The sequence below is a fragment of the Sminthopsis crassicaudata genome, chromosome 4 (assembly GCF_048593235.1).
Source record: "Sminthopsis crassicaudata isolate SCR6 chromosome 4, ASM4859323v1, whole genome shotgun sequence".
Lineage (NCBI taxonomy): Eukaryota > Metazoa > Chordata > Mammalia > Dasyuromorphia > Dasyuridae > Sminthopsis > Sminthopsis crassicaudata.
Genome location: NC_133620.1, coordinates 57584756 through 57607931, shown reverse-complemented (window position 1 = coordinate 57607931; position 23176 = coordinate 57584756). Strand labels below are relative to the sequence as shown.

Here is a 23176-nt window from a genome sequence, read left to right as displayed (position 1 = left end):
GTTTCTGACTCATAATTAACACAATGAAAGTTTGTTGCTTATTCACTTACAAATGGGGCTTATGTTTACTGATAGAATACAGAAAGTATCAGATTTATAATCAGAGATTATGAGTTCAAACCTTGACTTCCATTTACTATTTTTATGGCCTTAGGCAAATCACTCAGTTATTCTGAAACTCCAGTTTCTTCATTTGCAAAATGGGGGGAGGGGGGAATATTGAGTTAAATGATTGCTAAAATCTCTTCTAAAACTATGTTCCTATTATATGTTACTAATTAGCTGTGTAAACTTGAGTTAATTTTTTTGACCTTTTTAGGTATCAGTTTCCTCATCTGAAAAAAAAGATCTCTAAAATCTCATCCTATGGATCACAGTCTAAAAAAATCTTGTTCAATAAATAGTCAGCAAAAAAGCAGATTTTTCACTTTTTGTCCTCATACAATAACCAATCAGTAACTACTCAGAAATGGGGAGCATTTTTCCAATTGCCTTTTTTTAATCTCAAAAGTATTTTCCATGAAAAATACTTCTGGGATTCATTTTAGGTATTTTTTAAATATCAGATAGGATTTTTTTCCTGAGTCAAAAAGGGCAATACTAGAGGGGGGAAAATATAGATAATGGTAATAATGGGCCATTAATGGGGGAGGACTCTTGGATACTGTTTTCTAGTCCTGTTTTGACTTCTTGTGTAACCCAGGCCAGTTTTACTTCCCTATTAATAATACCTGTAGCTAGTATTTGTATCAGGGCAGCTGGGGAGTACCATAGTGTAGAACACCAGCCTGAAGTCAGGAAGATTCATCTTCATGAGTTCAAATCTCCCATCAAACACTTACAAGCTGTAGGAACCTAGGCAATTCTCCTTCTTTCCTCTTCTGTAAAATGAGGACATGGCAAATCACTGCAATGTCTCTGCCAAAAACAACAACAACAACAACAACCTAAGTGGAGTCATGAAGAGATAGAACTGAAAAATGGCTAAACAACAAAAATGTTTACATAATGCTTTAAGTTTGCAAAGCATCTTACCTGTGTTGTCTCATTTGATCCTCCCAACAACCTTCTGAAGTGGATGTTTTTATTATTCCCATTTTGCAGAAGAAAAAGTAGAGGTTTAAAGAGGGTGATTTGTCCAGTATCACATAACTAGTGAGTATCTGGGGCAGGATTTGAATTCAGGTCCCACACTATATTGCCCTAACCATTTAACTAGCTGCATTCATTCCTAACTCAGGGCCAGTGAAGGGTAACAAGTGACTAGTTCTGTGACAAAGCTCAACAAAGCCAGGATAACAGTTATTGCTAGAAATTGTGTATTCATGTCATTTGTCTGGTGATCTTGAACATATTTACATTTTACCTTCTCATTTATCATAGGACTTCTGGGACCTACCCTTTTTGCTGAAGTTGGAGACACCTTGAAGATTCACTTTAAGAATATGGCTAAGAAGCCTTTAACCATCCATCCCCAAGGAATCGAATATAACAAACTGTCTGAAGGTAAGAAGAATTCAATATTTCCTAGTACAAAAGACAGAAGATTACAGTTTCCTATCCATATTAAATACTCTGGAACACAATCATCAATCTGTTAGAAAGGGTTTTTCTTCCCAATTGGCTCAGAGTGAAAAATGAATAATTCTTCTGTGAAAAGGAGAATATTCTGAAATTATGCACATTCTACAGTGATATCTCTACAACTTTTGGAACTGTCTGTATACTCAGATTATTCTCCTCTGACTTTCCTCACCTGTAATTTTCTGACCCAATGATCTCTGAGGTGTGCTCCTCATCAAAGCTTCACTGGCTTCCTTTAAGTCTCAGCTAATGTCTTTCTGTAAGAAACCTTTCCCAGTCTCTGAGACAATCTCCCAGTTACCCTATTTCTTTAGTTCTTTTTTGCCTTCTCCATTAGTCCATGAATTTGCCAAGAGCTGAAAGTTTTTGGAGAGTGGGAGTTGATATTGGCTTTATTTTTATGTCCAGCCTTTAGTTCTAGAAGTGATATATATATAGTTAAATCTGTTTTTCAGTCACATCCATCTCTCTATGACCTCATTTTGGTGGGTTTTTTCTTTTTCTTTTTTTTTTTCTTTCTTCTTTTTTTTTTTTTTTTTTTTTTGGCAAAGAAACATTTCTTAAGCACCTGCTCTGTTCCAGAATGATTTAGTTCAATTGAACAAGCATTTGTTATCTGGAAAACAATAGGATTGCAAAAAGCCAGCAGAGTTTCATGATAGGTGACCTTTTTTCCCCCTTAGCTTTTATTTGTAGAGGGACTTTTTAGCAAAATTCTCCTAACAATTTGAATTGTGACAAAGCATCTGGAGATAGATAGTTGGTTTCCCCGCCTTTGGTTGGTTTTGAGGCAAAACCTAGATGAGCACTTTTTAGCTCTACTTTTCCAGTGGAAACAGAAAGGATTCTTGCTTTCCATTGAGATCATGTCCAAAACTGAAAATCTACATGTTCCAATCTATCAGATTTCTTTGTCCATTCAGAGTTATTTTTTTCCTATATGATCATGATGCTTTCTCTGTTCTTTTTTCTTTCCTTTGAATTATGTCATTATTACTATTGAATGTTAATCATAATTAATAATACTGATCATTAAAATTAATAATTGAGCTGGTTTATTATAAAATTAATTATAAGTAGGTTTGTTATTAATTGTTAGTATAAATAAATAGTAATGTTAGCTAGCATTTATATGTAACTTTAAGGTTTTTAAAGAATTTTACAAATATTTTCTCATAATCCTCACAGCAATCTGGTTGGGAGGTAGATGCTATGATTATGCTAGATTAAGGTCTTTGTATATTTCTTTTCCTCGTGCCTTTTAGATCTAATTGAATTTTGATATTTTTTCACTCAACTATTCTACAATATCATACATCCATCATGTTTCCAGCAGTAGCAATGTATAATATTACAACAACTAAGGAAAAGGTTACTTCATTACAAGAGCACTCTGTGTTTTAAATACAAGAAGGTGTGTGTGTGTGTGTGTGTGTGTGTGTGTGTGTGTGTGTGTGTGTGTGTGTGTGTGTTGAATTTTGAATCCTGGTCCTCGCCTTTGCTCAGTGAAGGAACCAGGGGTCATTGTTCCTCCTTTTTTTTTATTCTTTGTTCCTATAGAACATAGCTCCAATCTGGTAATCATTAACTGACAACAGTTCAAAATACTCCACCTCCACATAGAATGAATTGTCCATGTGTATATTACTAACTTTTCATTTCTCTTTATCTCAACCCAATATGTACATGGTTCATGTTAAAGAGAGTAGTTAACTTGGAAATTGTTATAGTCTAATAATGCTATATTCCAGTATCCTAAATTTCATTCTTCACTATAGCATAGAGGTTACATTGTTTATTTTACTTATACAGCATATTAAAATAAAGTACTAAGAATTCTACTTAGCTACTATCAGAAAATGCTTTTCTTTATAATTATTTTTATTATTGTGGGAATTTTTCACTTGAAAATTGTTGAAGGAATAAGTATTCAAATCAGGGTTTTGGATCCAATCTCTTTAAAATTGGTCACCAAAAAATAGAATCAGAATTGGAGTTTCAGAGATTACTACTCGTGTTAATTAAATACTCAAGCTCTGAATTAACTTGAATACTGGAAGATACAGTTCAGCACATGCAGAACATTTTTCCCACAGTGGGAAGGACTGAAACTATCATGAGTTCTAAGCCAAGAGTCAGGTTTCTGCCAAGCAGGAAAAATCCTTGGCTTATTAGTAGTGGCAACAGCATCTGACCTTAAAGGATCTGACCATTAAGGAGTCATATGGTTCTGATTTTGTAGCAGAGAAAAATGAACTATGTACACCTAGGACATGGGGTCCTGGGTAAGCCAGATTCAGATGGTTCAGAGGGGCAGGTATTTCAATGAAGCTTCTGAAGTGAGGAGAGTAGTAAGATGGACCAACGGAAGGTCCTCCTTCTCGGTGTGATCATACTATGAAGAAAGCCAAAATTCCAAAGAGTGGGGATTGCTAACTCCTCACTTCCCCAGCCAAGCCCATCTCAGAGTTTCCATTGGAAAATCTAAGCTATAATCTCAAGCAAATAATTAAAGCTTTCTAAGCATCAGTTTCCTGATCGTAATATTCAAGATTTAGATAATCTAAAAGAACTTTTAGTTCTTGGTCTGATTATCCTAGGAGTTTATTACCTCCTGAGATGCCTATTTCACTTTTGGATCATTCTCATTAAACGTACAGTTTTCTCTGCAATACATGAAGGTGAAATCTGCATTTCTGTAACAAGAGCAAGTACTGATGGTTATAAGGTTTGTAAAGCCCTTTACAGATATTATCTCATTTTGTAACTTCTACCCATAGTTCTGCTTTTTGGGGGCCCTGCAAAACAAGCTTTTTTTTAAGTTTCATGCCTTATATTTTACACAAACATTGGTCTTGAAAGAATATAAAGTAGCAAAAAGATTTTTGTAACTTTTACATGATATGAGAGTAAATTTATAAGAGAGAAACTAGAAATATTTAGGAAAACAATTTGGAACCAAGAGATACACTGCAATTGAACTGTTCATCCTTAAGTCTATATTGAAAATAAGCAATAAGAACTAAGGTGATAAAATAAGGTGAAATAAATATTAAACAAAAAAGGCAACAGAGATACCACAAGGAAGTGATTCTAGGATCTGAAGACTTTAAAATGCAAAATAATTTTTAAATGTATTTTAAGAAATAGTTGACCTTTTATATACCATATAGTCAGTCAGTTAACAAATATTTATTAAGCACCTACTAAGAGGCAGATACTGGGCAAAAATCTGGGTATACAAATACAAATGCATATAATCTCTATCCTCATGGAAATTAAAACCCAGTGGAGCAACATAATACAGAAAAGAAGTAGGGCACTGAGGGACTGAGAGTGGGAAAGAAATGTATCTGACTTAGAGGTATGATGGAAGGCAAGATGAAGAAATCCAAAAGAATGTAGTTTAGTAAAAAAAAAATGAAAAGATAACTGTCCTAGGGATCTCCCTTAAATGGAGGTTTGGAGAGGAGCTCTCCACTCTGCTTGCCATTCAGAGAGGTGTTGGAGCAGCAGGCACTGTGATGTAGAAGTATCAAAACTGATGTGATCTTAAAGGATCATAAAATTGTTTATTGTGTTTCTCTTTAGTCTTGCATTTGAAAGTCAATTTTTTTGTATTAAACTGGTCTTTTCATCAAGGATGCTTGAAAGTCCTCTATTTAATTGAATATCCTTTTTTTCCTTTGAAGGATTATACTCAGTTTTGCTGAGTGGATGATTCTTAGTCATAATCCTAGCTCCTTTGACTTCTGGAATGTCAAGCTGTAAGCCTCTGATAATTTAATGTAGACATTGCTAAATCTTATGTTATTCTGATTGTGGCTCCATGGTACTTGAATTGTTTCTTTCTGGCTGTTTGCAATATTTTCTCCTTGATCTGGGAACAATAATAATACATATATATGTATTATATGCATATATATAATTGGCTGTAATATTCTTCAGAGTTTCCATTTGGGGATCTCTTCAGTAAGTAATGGGTAGATTCTTTTTACCCTCTGGTTCTAGAATGTCAGGGAAATTGATAATTTCTTAAAAGATAATGTCTCAGCTACTTTTTGATCATGACTTTCAGATAGTCCAATAATTTTTAAATTATCTTTCCTGAATCTATTTTCCAGGTCAGTTGTTTTTCTAATGAAATATTTTGTAGAGAGCCAAACTGTGGAGAAGTATACTTGAAAGAAGTATACTTGAAGCAATTCCATCAGTGGAATTGATGAGACAATGGTTATCTAGTACATACTATATACTTAGTACTTAGCATGGTGATGTAATAGTTCTATAGTTGATGTAATTGTAAGAGGGTATTTAAACTGAGGACAAAGTCAGCCACAGACATTCTATCTTTGATCATCCTTATGGTGGCTCCCCTGCTTCCTGAACTGACAGATCAGCAGAATGCTGGCAGAGGAGACTGGTCAAACAATGACAGACAGAGACTGTGAAAGGGACAATAAAGCCTTTGGACTTTATTCCTGACTATTTTCATGGTGATTATTCTTCTGAGACCAAGACTGGTCTCAAGGCTCTTCAGAAATCTAGCCCGGACATTACAATATTTTACATTGTCTTTTACTTTTTTCAGATTTATTTTATATCTTATAAAGTTGTTAGCTTCTATTTGCATAATTCTAATTTTTAAGGAATTATTTTCTTCAGTAAACTTTTATATCTCCTTTTCCATTTGGTTAATTCCATTTTTTTCTGGCTGAGGCAGTTGGGGTTAAGTGACTTGCCCAGGGTCACATAGTTAGGAAGTGTTAAGTGTCTAAGTCCAGATTTGAACTTAGGTCTTCCTGACTTCAGGGCTGGTTCTCTATCCTTACTTTCACTTTTTAAAGAATTTTTTTTTCCTTCAGTGAATTTTTGTGCCTCTTTTTCCATTTGGTCAGTTCTGTTTTTTAAGGAAATTATCTTCTCATTGACTTTTTTGTACCTTCTTCATTATTTGGCCAAGCCAAATTTGTAAGGTTATTTTCTTCAGTAATTTTTTGCTTCTCCTTTACCAAGTTACTGATCATTTTTTATGATTTTCTTGCATCACTCTCATTTCTCTTCCCAATTTTTTCTCTGCTTCTCTTGTTTTTCAAAATTCTTCTTGAGCTCTTCCATGGTTTGAGACTAATTCATATTTTTCTTGGAGGCTTTGCATGTAGGAACTTTGACTTTGTTATCTTTTTCTGAGTGTGTATTTTGATCTTCCATGTCACCATAGTAACTTTCCGTGGTTAGAATTTTTTTCTGTTATTTACTCATTTCCCCAGACTATTACTTAACTCTTTGTTAAAGTAAGGCTCTATCTCCAGGGTGGAGGGTGCATTGTCTCAAGCTTCAGGGACTTTGTGCAATTCTTTTTTGAGATACTTCTAGGAACCTGTAAGTTTCCAGTTCTTCCAAAACAGTATGATTTAAGGAGAGGTGTTTACTTTTCTCCCAGTCTGTGCTTTGATCTACTCTTTTCTGCCCTGAAACTGAGGAGGGTCCCCACTCTACTGTATGCTCTGCTATACTAGTGTTCTTCCTTGCTTGGGACTGGCACTCAGGACTGTGATCTAGATCTGAATATGTACAAAGGAACTGCACTAGCAGAGAGACCGCTGTAATCTCCTTCTGACCAGTCGTTAGACCCCTTAACATCTGTTACTCTGGAAACAACCACTGTGCCTATTGTTTCTGTTACTGTTAAGCCTTGCTCCTAGTTTTCTGAGGCTTGTTCTGTGCTGGATTGTGCTACACTCTTACTTTGAGGCAACAGACCTTTCCTGTTGCCTTTCTAAATTGTCTTGGCCTGGAAAATTAATTTACTCCATCTTTTTATGGATTCTGCTATTCTAGAATTAATTTAGAGTCATTATTTAAAGGGATTTGTAGGGGTTTGGGGGAGAGCTTGAGCAAATCCCTGCTTTCACTTCTTCATCTTGGCTTTATCCCTCTCAAAACAAGTCCTATACTTCTAGATGACAATCTTTCCAATCCTCACTTTAAAAACAGCAATTACGCTATCAAACTGTTCCTGAGTCTTCTCTCCAGGTTAAACATCCTTATTTCCTTCAGCTGAATTTCTTATCCTTGTGGATCTCCTTTAAATATGCTTTAATTGGCAAGTGTTCTGAGAATGTGGCAGCTACAATTGAACAGGACACTTTGCACATAGCCTGACAAGGCAAAGAACAAGGAAAGCATCATTTCCTGCATTCTGGATTCCATGTCTGTCTTAACACAGTCTAAGATTTCATGGACTTTTTTTGTTGGATTGGTTGATTGATTGCAGGATTTTGAATTGGAAGGGATATTAAAAATGTTTTAATTTGATCTCTTTATTTTAAAATTTCCTCATCTATAATCCAGGTGGCTGTACTCTGGACATTCTCTAATTTATTAGGAAAGGGGAGGTGAAAGCAGATAAGGATTTATATAGCATCCACTATGTGCCAGGCAGAGTGTGAAGCACTTTTCAAATTTGTTTTACTTGATCTTCAGAACAACCCTGGGATATATGTACTATGGACAAAATGTTAAGCTACAAACCAATAGGAATCTGAGGATGGAGGTGAGGAAGATGTACGTACAATTTTTTTTCTCAGTGGAAGTAAAAGTTCCTTTTAGATCATACAAATTGTAATGAGATAGATTTCTCATAAAGTAGTGGGATTTCCCTTATTAGAGCTTTTAGTTAGGGCTTAGTTAGGTTCTTATTATAATATTCTACAACTGGTTACTGTTTCAGAGATTGAATTACACTTTGAAGAGGAAAAGAGTTTGGGGAAAGCAGGTGTAGTTTGTACAGTCAAACTTTCAGCGTAGAAAATATTTCTCTTTCCCTCCTTCCTTCTCTCTCTCTCTGTCTGTCTCTTTCTGTCTCTATCTCTGTCCCTGTCTTTCTCTGTCTCTCTGTCTCTGTCCCTGTATCTCTCTATCTCTCTGTTTCAGTCTTTGTCTGTCTCTATGTGTTTGTGTTTGTGTGTGCCCTCACATAAAATCTGTTCATGACATTCCCCCCACAAATATGAATCTTAAGTATACTTTGGCAACTTCAGAAACACATTGTGACAAGAGTAAACAGATTTTGAAGCAGAATGTGGAGTCTTGTAGCAAGCCAAGAAATTAAATAAATATAAAATCAAGGGTTAGCACAAGGGACTTTTGTACTTTGTTATCTTTAAGGTGATTGCTTTTTTGTTTTCAGTTTGGAGAAGTAATTTTCTATTGTTGTTTGGAAATTGTAGTCGTGTCTGACTCTTTATGACCCCATTTTAGGGTTTTCTTGGCAGAGATACTGGAGTGGTTTGCCATTTCCTTCTCTAGCTCATTTTACAGATGAGGAAACTGAGGCAAACAACAGGTTTAAGAAATTTGCCTTGTCACATAGCTAACAAGTGCCTAAGGCCAAGTTTGAACTCATAAAAATGAATCATTCAGACTCTAGGTCCAGCACTTTATCCACTGTGTCTCTTGGTGTCTACAAAACCAAAGTTAAATCAAATTGTCATAAATCTAAAAGCTTCTTTCATCAGTTCCTCTTAAGAAAACAATATTTAAGTGCCTACTTAAATTTTTTTGTTTAATTTTTTTCTGGTTGTAAATGTATATAAATTTTTTCAACACACATTTCTTTATGAATCATGTTGGAAGAGAAAAATCAGAACAAAAGGGAAAAACCATGAGAGAGGGGAAAAAAAAACAGAAGAAAGAAGTGAACATAGCATGTGTTGATTTATATTCAATCTCCATAGTTCTCTTTCTGGATGCAGATAGCATTTTCTATCCAAAATTTATTGGGATTGCCTTGGATTACTGAACCATTGAGAAAAACCAAGTCTTTCATAGATAATCATTGTACAATCTTGCTATTACTATATACTATGTATTTCTGGTTCTGCTTGTTTCACTCAGCTTCATTTCAGATAAATCTTTCCACGCCTTTCTAAAATCACCTTGTTCATCATTTTTTATAGAGCAATAGTATTCCATTACCGCCATTTCCCAATTGAGGGTCATCTACTCATTTTCCAATCCTTGGCCACCACAAAAAGAGCTGCTGCAAACATTTTTGCACATGTCCTTTTCCCTCTTTTATGATTTTCTTGGAATACAAACTCAAAGACAAAGAGATAGGGATTAACTGTGAGAGAGGCAAGGAGGAAAAAATTTAGCCAAAGTACTCATCTGTATTTGAATCCTCAACTTGAAACTTTCAGATTTTATAAATGTGAACCTATGGCACTAATCTACTCTTTATAAGTACTGTTAAATACCTACTGTATGCAAAGGAATTTTCTTACTGAGTATTCCTTATACCAATGAAATACCAGATCGACCTGTGATTTAATCCTTGCAAGAAGAAATCTCCCAGTGAAGAAACTAGCAGTACAATTTAGGCTGCAAATAATGATCTTAGAAAGTGATTTGGAACTCTGAGATGTCAATCACCTTAACTAGGGTCATATAGCCAATATATTTCCAAGACAGGACTGAGACCCAGGTTATTTGGACTCAGAGTCTGATTCTTTATTCACCCTTTCCTCACTGGGAATTAAATACTAAAACCAATGAGATACCAAATCCAGACTCATAATTTCATCTTTTCAAGAAGAAACTTTTCAATGAAGAAGCTATGATACAGGTGGTCTGCAAATTATGATCTTAGAGAGTTACCTGGAACACTGAGATTTCAAGTATTTTATGTGTCAATGGCAAAAGACTAAAATCTTGGTCTTTCTAACTCAGAGACTGACCTTCTATCCACCATACCAGGCTGCTTCTCAGGCACTGGGAGTACAAAATCATTACCTCTCTTAAAATAATCTTTTTCTTCAGAGCAATAGATAGAATACTGAGATTTGAAGTCAAATATATATTAATTCATAATTCTACACAGGCTACTGTGTGACTTTTTACTTCTCTTAACCCCTTTCCTCATAGATGCAAAGGTAAAATAATGAGAGCATCTACCTCAGGTGGTGGTAAGAATCAAATAAATGCAAAACTCTGCAAATGTTAAAGTGCTATCTGAATATTGCTGCTGCTCTTATTGTTATTGATCTGCATTTTCATGAGGGTCTACAACAGGAAAACTGAATATACAAAGAGCAGTTTGAGAAGGGAAAGAGCCTTAACAGTCAAGGAGATCTGGAGATCTTCCTCCCAAGCAAAGGAAAACTCCTCTCTTTCTCTTTTCTCCCTAAAACTCTTCAGTAAATCTTTAACTGTAGGAATGGGGGAGCAGCATAAAGTCCATTATGGGACTTTAGTCTGGGACAGCAGAGTCTGGGGCTGGAAGCTCTGGAATTTAAGGGCCACCAAGCTTTGTTCAAGATAAGTTTAATCCAGCAGTCCAGCAGAATCCCTGGAATTCTAAAAATGAACAGGGCCTGACCCATCAGCCCTGTTTGCATCTTCCTAGATGAGTTGTGCAAGTTTCTGCTTATCCAGCAATCTCCCTCCCATAGCCATAACTTTGTGACTCATAGGAAGTCATTAGAGCATTTAATATTTTTTAACCTTGTGATAATTTAAAAAGTATATTCCATAGAGTTTACATTTGCATAAATTTTAGAGGGAATATAATTTTGTGGAAAGAGTCCTGGACTAGTTTTCAAAGAATGGGAACTAGTTTTCAAAAGAGAATAGCTCTTGGCTCTGAACACTTTCTTTAAACTAATATTTATAATATTGTTAATAATATATGCTATTGATACATTCACCTAATCATAGGATTATAGATGAAGAGAGAGAAAAGAGATCAGGGGATATCTAATTCAACCCTCCAATTTTACAAGTGAGTAAATTGATCCAGGGAGATTAAAATCATGGAGACAGCAAAGTAACTAAGATGAGATTTGAACCTAGATCTCTAACTGCAAAACTTATTTCACTTTTCCCTATACAACACTGTTTATCATAATTATTTCAACCTCACAGGAATTTGAAATTTTCTTTGCAACAAGGAGAAAATAACTAAGCAAAAATAATTGATACCGCATCTGAGTCTGGCAATATATACAATATTCCATTCCAGTAGTCTCCCATGTTAATTGAGAGACAGAATGTATGTTTTTGTTGTGCATTTTCTGGACCATGATTGATTATGTAAGTTACTCAAAATTCCTTTTTTCTGTTCTTTTTATTTTAATCATTATCATCATTGTATATATAGTTCTTCTAGTTATAGCTAGAATGCACTCCTTCTTCATTTTGTAATTCTTTTCTCCCTACAAGCTCCCTACAAGAAATGTTAATTTCTTATAGAACTTTCTTTCTGAAGTTATTTTTTATCCCATTCTACACTACCTACTTATTTATATAAACTTCTGATAGAGCTTTTTTCTTTTTTGATATGTTTTTACTGATTAATTACATGTAAATATTTTTAACATTTATTTTTTTAAATTTGAGCTCCAAATTCTTTTCATCCATCCTTGAGAAACCAAGCAATTTGAAATCAATGATATGTATGAGGTTATGCAAAACACACTTCCATATTATCCATATTTCAAAAGAAAACACAAATAAGAATAAAAAATAAAGTTTTAAAATATATGCTTCAATCTGCATTTAAATTTTATCAATTTTTTTCTCAGAAGATGGTAAGCATTTTTTAATTATGTCCTTCAGAATTATCTTGAATCATTGTCTTGACTAAAGCAGATAAGCGCTAATTGATCATTCTTATAATATTGTAACCATGCACAATATTCTCCTGGTTCTGCTCATTTCACTTTGCATCAGTTCATTTATATCTTCGCAAGTTTTTCTGAAACAATCTTGCTTGTCATTTTTTATAGAACAATAATATTCCATCACAATCCTATACCACAACTTGTTCAGTTATTCTCCAATTGATGGATATCCCTTCAAATTCCAATTCTTTGTCACCACAAAAAAAATTGCTATAAATATTTTTGTACAAAAATATCCTTTTCTCTTTTCTTTGGGAGATTTTGGGAGATAATGGTATTGCTGAGTCAAAGGAGTATGCACAGTTTTATAGTCCTTTGGACATAGTTCCAAATGTTCTCCAGGATGACAGGACCAGTTCAGCTCCCCTAAGAATTCAGTGTCCCAATTTTTCCTCCTGCATTTTCTATTTTCCTTTTCTATCATGTTAGCCAATCCCATGGGTGTGAAGTGGTATCTCAGAGTCATTTTCATTTACATTACTCTAATCAGGAATGATTTAGAGCATTTTTCATGTAACTACTGATAGTTTTGATTTCTTTTTCAAAAACTGTCTTCATATGCTTTGACCATTTATTTAGGGAATGGCTCTTGTCTTTATAAATTTGACAGTTACTTGTATATTTGAGAAATGAGGCATTTATTAGAGAAATTTGTTGTAATTTTTTCTCAGTTTTCTATTTTTCTTATAATTTTGGCATCATTAATTTTGTTCAGGCAAAAGGATTTTTTTAAAATTTTGTCTAATGAAAATTATCCATTTTACTTCCCATGATGCTCTTTATCTCTTACTTGGTCAAAAACTCTTCTCTTACTCATAGTAGATAGGACTTTTGTCAAGATCAAGAATTGTGGTATTTCAAGTCCCTTACTCAATGATGCACATTTTAAATGTTCACTTCACTGAACTATGTGAAAGTCTTTGCAAGTGTTATGAAGGGGGACTCTAAGGACTTTTCTAGCTTTCATACTCTATTTTTACCTCAACCTTATAAATGAGGAAATAAGCGCAGAGTGATTGGACTTGTCTATGGTCCCTAGGAAAGGATAGAGATGAAATAAACACCAAGTCATCTGCTTGCAAGTCAAGTCCTCCTTCTACTTCACCACAGCTTCCTTTCAAGTAATTAAGTTCATCTAAGAAAAGCATAATCAATGTGTCTGTATCTTTAGGGGCCTCTTATGCAGACCAAACATCCCCAATGGAGAAGATGGATGATGCTGTCCTTCCAAATCGGGAATATACCTATACGTGGATCATCACTGAAGACAGTGGACCTACAGATGATGATCCTCCTTGCCTCACACATTTCTATTACTCTTATGATAACTTAGTAATGGATTTCAACTCTGGCCTTATTGGACCTTTGCTCATCTGTAAGAAAGGTAAGAGAAGAATAAATGAAAGCAGGGGGAATATAAATCTAGTAACAGCAAGTTTCCAATCTTATCAATATTCCCTTTATGGGATGACCATAAAGAATTGATGAAGATGAAAGAGAATATCTGAGACTGATATTTGAGGTTACCCTCTGGATCTCCTAGGCAAGCTGTTTTAATTTCTGTTTGCCTCCCTATCAGTAATATTGGGATAATAATAGAACCAATCTCTCAGAGATGTAAGGATCAAATAAAACAATACTTGTAAAGTACTTTGCACAATACCTGATACATAGTAGGTGCTTAATAAGTGCTTGTTTCCTTTCTTTCTATATTTTTATGACATACAGAATCCATTAAAATGTTTTTAAATTAGGAATCTTTCTCTAAGATGTGTCATTATGTGATATAGTCTGTGCTTGAAAAAAGTCTTCTCCTTGGTTCATTTGAAGGGCTTGTGGCAATATAGTGCCTATTACATAGAAAGTGCTTAATAAGTGCTTGTTTCCTTCCTTTCTATATTTTGATGACACACAAAACTCATTAAAATGTTCTTAAATTAGAAATCTTACTCTAAGGTGTGATACAGTCAGTCTCTCTCTGTTTGAACACTGTTTGAAAGAAGTCACCTTCCTGATCCATAGTGGTAAATATGTCTGCAAGTAAAAGAAACTTACATTGTCTTCCTTCTAGAGAAACTGAATCTGTTGTCATGTAGACATGCAGTTTCTATATTCGACTGAGATACTATCTGAATTTTACTTTGCAGAAGACAATACCAGTGACTTAACATTTACATAAGCTTCCTTCTCACATGATACCGAAGTCTTGAATCCTTTGCCAGCAGAGCCCAAGAGCCACAAAATCCTACTGACTTGAGAACCATTCCCACTTTCCATGCAGTTCTAAGATTTTTCCATGAATGAGATTTATAATATTCCAATAACATTATATCCTGGTCAAATTTTATACATTCCTTGGATTTCTCCAGTGTCATAATATTCTGGTTCTGAATTCAACATTCATTCATTTAATAAGCATTTATGAAGCTCTGCTAGGGACTGTGGGTATAAATACCGGACCACAAATTGTCCCTTCCTCATCTAGGAATAGATAATTATTAAGATGGTTAATTTACTTTATTTTATTTTTCCTTTTGATGAAGTTATTAAGAAGAATCTGTTTATTTCTGGTAGGCAGCCTTACTGAGAATGGGATTCAAAAGATGTTTGACCGGCAACATGTGCTGATGTTTGCCGTGTTTGATGAAAGCAAAAGCTGGCAACGGTCACCTTCCCTGATGTATACAGTCAATGGCTATGTGAATGGAACACTGCCAGGTAACGGGTGAGCTCTGAGTCTCTTACTGGGTATCTTACTGGTACCTAAAGTCAATTTAACCTATGTGGGATTCTTAAGCCAAAACCAGCATTGTTTTATGTCATAAGTATGTGGCCAAGGGCGTCTTGGAGTCAGGTAAGAATTTTATTGTCCAGTCATTTGTCTGACTCTCCATGACCTCATACTTGGCAAAAATATTGGACTGATTTGCCATTTCCTTCTCTAGCTCATTTTACAGATGAGCAAACTGAGGCAAAAACTTTGCTAGTGAGTGTCCAAGGCCAGATTTGAACTTGGGAAGATGAGTCTTTCTTTCTCTAGGTCTACTACGCTACCCACTATGCTACCTACCTGCCCAGAATCAAATTCTGAGTTCAAATTCAGCTCCAGAAATTTACTCGCTTGGGATCTAAGCTGATTAACTTTTCTTGGGCCCAATTCTTCATCTGTGTAATGGGAATAATCATAATAATACCTTTCCTAGCTGTGTGACCCTAGGCAAGTCACTTAACCCCAATTGCCTCGGGGGGAAAAAAAAGAAGTGGAGGGGAGGGACAGATTTTTAATGTCTTCCTTTCTCATTAATATTAATCAATGTTCCAGCAATTAATAATGTTTAGTGACTTTGACTTTATTCCCTGAGTCCATCAGAACAATCACCAGTTTGCTTTAGTAAAGGAGATCCTCCATCAGGAGATCCTTATACCAATGAAATCATGAATTTGGACAAAGAAATGATGGATTTACATGTTGTTTTGCTCAACATCATGTAAGCTCCCTCAAGTCAGTGGCTGTTTCATTTTGATTTTTGTTTCCACAATACCTAAAACTGTGCCTGACACACAGTAGTCACTTAATAAATGCTCACTGAATTGAATTTAATAGAACATTGATTATTACCAAGTTTTGAGCTCATATCTTGACTCACTCTTATAGCATCCTATAGACTTAGGCAAGTCAAGTTTGTTCACTTATAAGAAAGAACAAATAATACCAATTTACTGTATAATCAATTGACAATTATTGAGTACATACAATGTGCTAGGACTGTGCTAAGAGCTACAGATACAAAAAGGCAAAAGACAGTATTTAGGCTCCAGAGTCCAATGGGGGAAACAATTAACCAGTGAAAATATCCAGAGATGGGAGCTGGGGGGGGGTCTTATTTGAGGAAAGGCAAGAAGGAAAGGCAAGAAGACCAGTCACTGGATCCCAAGTATTTGGTAGGAGAAGGAAGACATAAGATGACTGAAAAAATGAATGGAGACAGATTATGAAAAGGTTTGAATGCCAGCAAAAGGATTTTATCTTTGGTCCTGGAAGTAATACGGAGCATTGGGTAGAGACAGTGTGCCATCCCAAAGCATAATAGGTAGAGTGCCCCATTGTTCTCCTCATTGTCATTATTACCTATTGTAGCCTAAGAACCTTTGGATCTTGCCATCTGCATTATTTTACTCTTCAGATTTTCAGGTCTTTCTATCTGCTCTACAGTTGAATATTCTTTTATATGTTGCTTTCCACAATTAGATTGTGAGGTCACTGAAACAATGATTTTCTCAATTTTTCCATGTATTCCCAATACTTAACAGTGTTTAGCACATAGTTAAGTCTTTAATAAATATTTATTCATTTATTCACTGAGAAATGAATATATGACCTATGAACTAATACTCATTAACATTTGGTTATAAAAATAGCCAGACACTAAGAGCTCTGGTGGTTTGAAACAAAAAATCCTGAGTTAACTGATAATAACTGGTGTTGAACACATTGCTCCAAAGGTCATTGAGACATCTTCCCAGAAATGTGAGGGATAACCTGCAGGAACAGGAAAGTCTTGATCTCTTGAACTGGATTTCTCATGGACATTTTAAAATCAATTTACTTAAAACTATTGTCTAAAACCTTCCCCTCTCCCTACCTTTCCTAATTTTTCAAGGGTGTCATACTCTTTCAAGCACTCCAGACTTCCAAATTAGACATCATCCTCACCTCCTTTCTGTCTCTGTCTCTCTGTTTTTTTCTATCTCTGACTCTCTGCGTATATCTCTCTCTGTTTCTGTCTTTGTGTCTCTCTTTTTCTCTCTGTCTCTCTGTTTCTCTCTGTCTCTCTCTGTCTTTCGCAGTGTCTATCTCTCTCTTTGTGTCTCTCTTTTTCTCTCTGTCTCTGTCTTTCTGTTTCTGTCTTTATCTCTGCCTCTCTCTGTCTCTTTCTGTGTGTGTCTCTGTCTGTCTCTTTTTTTCTGTCTCTGACTCTTTTTTCTGTCTCTGTCTGTCTGTCTGTCTGTCTGTCTCTGTCTCTCATTAAAACAACTAAGAAGTATATTCCAAAGCATCAAAGGTCCTTGTGAAATCTGCATGTATTTAATCTCAACACCTTGGCAGAGGAGTTCAAGCCCCTGGGATCTCCCTCCCTTAAAGATTCTATGAATCTAACAGCTTGTCCTGGAGCCGAGTTGTGTCCAAGCCCCGTCCTGGTCTGTCTCTTTAGTAATCTCTGACTTCAGGGGCATAGGACACTGAACTCACCGACTGTTCTGACCTTGGCTATTCTTTCTCTTTCAGATGTAACAGTCTGCGCCTATGACCAAATTAGTTGGCATCTAATTGGAATGAGCTCTGGTCCTGAACTATTCTCTATTCATTATAACGGGCAGGTCCTGGAACATAACTCCCGTAAAGTCTCAGCCATCCCCCTCATTGGAGCCTCGTCAACCACGGCGAATATGACTGTGAGCCATGAGGGAAGGTGGAAGATATCTTCTCTCATCCCAAAGCATATTCAAGGCAAGGAGACCATTCTTACACCATTGAGTTTCTCTGTCATCTGAAGGGATATACTGTGGGTACAATGACTTAAGTTAAAAATACAAAGAGATGCTCCTTCCTTCAAGATCATTGCCCCTGCCAAGTTCACTAATGAGGAAAGGACTTTTTTTTGGGGGGGGGCGGTATTGTAAGGGGGCATGGGGTTGACAGTTATCACTAGCATCATGGGCTTTTTCATTCCTCAGTTTGTATTTCCTTGCAGCAATGTTTTTTTAAGTGTCAATAATAAGTGACCATGTTCAGGAACCTAATCCACCTTTAGAAGCTACCTTCTTACCTTTTCACTGATGCACTTAAGCATAGTGGAGATCACTGGTATTTCACAAGTTTCATCAGTGATCGTTGAAATGAAGGAAATGATGTTATTACAAGCCGGTCATTTCTGGGAGCTCCTCTCTCTTGCCTGTCCCCACCTGCCATGGTCTGAGAGAAAAGCATCTTATTGCTGAGTTCTCAGAATCCTAACTCATATCAGTTCACCACTCTAAGCGAATCAGGATGGTGGGGGAAGGAAGTGGTCTTCTGAAAACCTTGAGAAAACAGAGACCTTCTCTTTCATGAGAAGTAGAAAAGAGAAAGTAAAATTGAATAATGAATACACTCACAGGTAAAGATGTATGTTTTTCTGAAGTGTTCAAGGTGCAGCCAAAAGTATCAAGTTTATGCAAAAATAATCTCTATTATACTACTTAACCTAACAATGGTGCACCCAAGCTTTGATTAAAAACTTCCAGCATGGAGGAACCCAGAAATAGTCCATTATACTTTTGGTTAACTCTAAATGTTGGGAAATAGCAACCTTAAATTTGGTTCTCTGTCCCATTCAAGCATTCCTCCCACTTTTGTCCTCTAGGGATAAGAGGAACCAATTTAATCTCTCTTCTGAGGAAGAATTTTAGGTACTTATAAACAGCTATTATTACAACCTTCTTCCCTCACATCAATTCATCAGAGTAAACATCCCTGGCCCTTCTACCCATCTTCAAATGGCATAAACTTGATGAACTTAATCCATTCTGGATGTCCCCTAAATATGTTTATTATCAATATTCTTCCCAAATCGATTCCATAGGATGTTAATAGAATAGAATAGAAATTTTGTCAAATCCTATTGTCTAGGACAGGAAAATGGATTTTTACTGTTTTTTCTTCCCATTTCCCTTCCTTTTTTTCTTCCTATTCTCCATTCCCCCACTCCATATAAGTTCCAGAACAGCATTGTTAATAGTTTCAGACTATTCCATCAAGACCCATGACTATATAACTTGATACATTTTTCCATATACTTTTAAATGCTTTATGTTTGGGTGGAGCTAATTGTTTTCTCGCTAATTTCCTCATTACCTTATGCATATCATGAATCAGCTGGGATGAAGGCTTATCTCAAAATTGAAAAATGCCCCAAAAGCACCAGAAAGGTAAAGAAATTAACCCGAGATCAGAGGCGTTATATTAAGAAGTGGGAGTATTTCATTGCTGCAGAGGAAGTTATTTGGGACTATGCCCCAGAAAACCATGAGAACATGAACAAGTAAGTGAATCAAAATATTTTTCTTCCTTCTTCCTTCTTCCTTGCTTTCTTCCCTCCTTTCTTTTTTCTTTCTTTCTTCCCTCCTTTCCTTTCTTTCTTTCTTTCTTTCTTCCTTCCTTCCTTTCTTTCTTCCCTCCTTTCCTTCCTTCCTTCCTTCCTTCCTTCCTTCCTTCCTTCCTTCCTTCCTTCCTTCCTTCCTTCCTTCCTTCCTTCCTTCCTTCCTTCCTTCCTATCTTTCTTTTTCTTCCTTCCTTCCTTCCTTCCTATCTTTCTTTTTCTTCCTTCCTTCCTTCCTTCCTTCCTTCCTTCCTTCCTTCCTTCCTTCCTTTCTTCCTTTCTTTCTTTCTTTCTTTCTTTCTTTCTTTCTTTCTTTCTTTCTTTCTTTCTTTCTTTCTTTCTTTCTTTCTTTCTTTCTTTCTTTCTTTCTTTCTTTCTTTCTTTCTTTTCTTTTCTTTTCTTTCTTTCTTTCTTTCTTTCTTTCTTTCTTTCTTTCTTTCTTTCTTTCTTTCTTTCTTTCTTTCTTTCTTTCTTTCTTTCTTTCTTTCTTTCTTTCTTTCTTTCTTTCTTTCTTTCTTTCTTTCTTTCTTTCTTTCTTTCTTTCTTTCTTTCTTTCTTCTTTCTTTCTTTCTTTCTTTCTTTCTTTCTTTCTTTCTTTCTTTCTTTCTTTCTTTCTTTCTTTCTTTCTTTCTTTCTTTCTTTCTTTCTTTCTTTCTTTCTTTCTTTCTTTCTTTCTTTCTTTCTTTCTTTCTTTCTTTCTTTCTTTCTTTCTTTCTTTCTTTCTTTCTTTCTTTTTCTCCTCTTTTCTTATCTTTCTCCTTTTCCTCTTCCTTTTTTTCTTTTTCTTTTTCTATTACTACTATTGCTGCTGCTGCCATTATTACTGCTGCTGCTGCTGCTGCTACTACTACTACTACTACTACTACTACTACTACTACTACTACTACTACTACTACTACTACTACTACTATTACAATACTTGTTTTGATAACAAGGGTCTATCAGTATGAAATGGCATGGGTGTCTGATTCCTAGGACATAGAATAGTGGCTACTATTCAGCTCTTCCACTCTAATCTGCCTTTCCCTCACCCCTTCCCTAAACTTCAGGTGATCAATATTACCTTGGGCAGATTATTACCAAAGTGAATTCTGTTACTACAAAGATCCCATTTTTAACAAGTTAGGGGAATAAGCATGTAAGGGAATAAGCATATGCTTACCTACAAATATGGAAAGTGCTACTCAGCAGCCATCCATGATTTGTCTAGTAGACAGAGCAGTAGCACAATAGATATAACAATGGACCTGAAATTAGAAAGATGAGTTCAAATATGGACTCAGACGCTTTCTATGTAATTCTGAATAAGTCACTCAACTTCTATCTGCCTTAATTTTTCAATTGAGGAGAATGAAATAACATTTGTAAAAAGCATTTAGTATAGTTTTGGGCATTTATATGTTTATTCTCTTCCTTTCCCTCCCATGAGAAAGAGTCTTACAACATTAAGCATAGAAAATAACCAGAAGGTATAGTGACCTGAAATGCATATAGGATTTATTGTGGGTTCTTTAACCCCTCTAGTCATCATTGTGGTAAGTTGAAGTGTTCACAAATAGCCATATACATCATATACATAAGTATCTATCCATTGTACCACCAGATGCTTTAAGCTTTACTTAGTTCAGTGTAATCCAAGATATACCAACCCTTGGTTCTCTTAAACATCCTGATGTGAGTAATGATGAAGTAGTCTCCATTCACTTTTACTATCCACAGAAACTCCACGAGAGGGCCAGAACATGCCCCATGAGAATCCCCATCAAAGAGTAAGGTTATTCTAGTGTTTTTTCATCTACATTTCCTGCAATCCCTTCCACTAATAATGAACTAGGGTTTCAATGGAAGGAAGACCTAGTCTTCATTTTGTTTACAATTTCTTTTGTCTTTCAGGAGATATAACTTTTGGCACAAAAATAACGCAAACCAAATTGGGACACGTTATAAGAAGGTTGTCTACAAGCAGTATCAAGATGAAACTTTCACAAAACGCAAAGAAAGTAATGAAAAAAACAAAGAAAACAAAGAACCTGAAGAAATTAGCATCTTGGGCCCTATCATTAGGGCTCAAGTAAGAGATACCCTTAAAGTAAGTAAGCAATGGTGGGATACCAACAGAGGAATAATTGAATAGTGTTGGGAAGGCATATGTGTGTGTGTGTGTGTGTGTGTGTGTGTGTGTGTATGTGTGTGTGTGTGTGTTAAAGTTGTATGTCAAATGACTTCAAACAAATTGCTTTATAAACAGCAAAAAGAAAAGGCAGCATTATTTTTCTCTCCCTCTCCTCTGTTTTCTTCAATGTGCAAACATAGATGTTATGGAGAATCTAGTTCATGTCCTTTTGTCCATATACTTACTACCTTTGAAGGGGCTTCAAGATGTATAGAAGAAAACAGATTTCCCAAACACCCTTGGAGATAGAAGACTCAGAGGTCTCTGGAATAGAGGTCCTTAATCATTCTTCCCACAAATCCAAAATTGAGTGTAAATTTTAGTCAACCATTTTAATCAAATGGCCTATAAACCTAGTGGACTTAATTACTGAAGTCATGATTTTTGTGTTTTTCTTCTCTCACCTTGACAGATTGTATTCAAAAATATGGCCAGCCGTCCCTATAGCATCTATCCTCATGGAGTAACACTTTCCACAGATGATGAAACAGCTATGAATTTTTCTACTTCAGGTTTGTATCTCTATTCACAGGTAATAAGTGAAGCCATCTAATGTATCTTTCAATATGTCACAAAGTAGATTTTTCTGCTGAATTTCCTTCATGTATTAAATAAGACAATTATTCTGCTCTAGTATAGGAGATAGGGGCCACAATCCTGTGTGGAAAAGTGCTGGATTTGTCATTAAAAGACCTGGACTTTCAATCTCAGCTCTGTCATTTACTATCTGTATAAGGCTAGGCAAGTCAACCTGCCCAGGATTTAATTTTCTCATCTTCACAAGGTGGGAAAACGAATTAGATGACTTCTAAGGTGCAAATCCTTTGATACTATGATTTTCCAACATCTAAAAGGATATACCAGAAAATGTCATTTTCTTGCTATCACAGCAACCCCTAGTGGACAAGCCAAACAATTGCATATTTTAGAGACATAAAACACATCCATCCATCCATCCATCCATTCAATCATCCATACATGTCATTCCTACCCAAACTCCTTCTGTCCCAAACAACATGAGAATGACTCATCCTGGTGCTTTCCCAAGTAACAATGGAGTGTTGTGGATAAGTATGTCAGGGACAGCTGGAAAAAAATAATGGAGGCAATTATTTGGAGCCCAATTTGTCCATTTATTAGCTATGTATCATGAGTAAATTATTTAATCTCTATGATACCAAAATATCTTCTGTAAAATTATGAAGTTGTATCGGTAAGGGTTGGCTTTCCATGTTGTGTATCACAAACTCTGCATTACTTCTTATATTATTTTTAGTTTTAATTCTTTTGAAGATAGTGAAACATCTGAAATACCTGTGACCAAGTTAATTAATTTTTATATATCTCAGAATAGAATTAACATAGAATTAATGTACTAGCCAGATATGATGAGCTAGAATAGTAGCAGGAATTCCCACACTAGGAATACCTAACATTGAGAAAATCTTAGGTGCTATGAGAAAAAAATAATAAAGGATAGCATTTATATAATACTTGAAGGATTCCAAAATTCTTTATAAATATTGTCTCATTTTAACCTCATAACAGTCTTGGAATTGAGGAAAATTAGGTATACAAGCTTAAATGATTTACCT

At 35.5% G+C, this 23176-nt stretch overlaps 1 protein-coding gene across 2 annotated transcripts in view; it reads left to right on the top strand.

Annotated features, from left to right (window-relative positions):
- The window catches only part of F5 (coagulation factor V), a 76581-nt gene that overhangs the window by 8307 nt on the left and 45098 nt on the right, over window positions 1-23176 (top strand). For both annotated transcript variants that reach the window (XM_074308303.1, XM_074308302.1), the window contains exons 3-9: window positions 1384-1506; window positions 13441-13653; window positions 14844-14987; window positions 17557-17778; window positions 19186-19351; window positions 21302-21497; window positions 21994-22093. In XM_074308303.1, coding sequence (XP_074164404.1) covers window positions 1384-1506; window positions 13441-13653; window positions 14844-14987; window positions 17557-17778; window positions 19186-19351; window positions 21302-21497; window positions 21994-22093 — 1164 coding nt within the window. The remainder of the gene's footprint in view (window positions 1-1383; window positions 1507-13440; window positions 13654-14843; window positions 14988-17556; window positions 17779-19185; window positions 19352-21301; window positions 21498-21993; window positions 22094-23176) is intronic.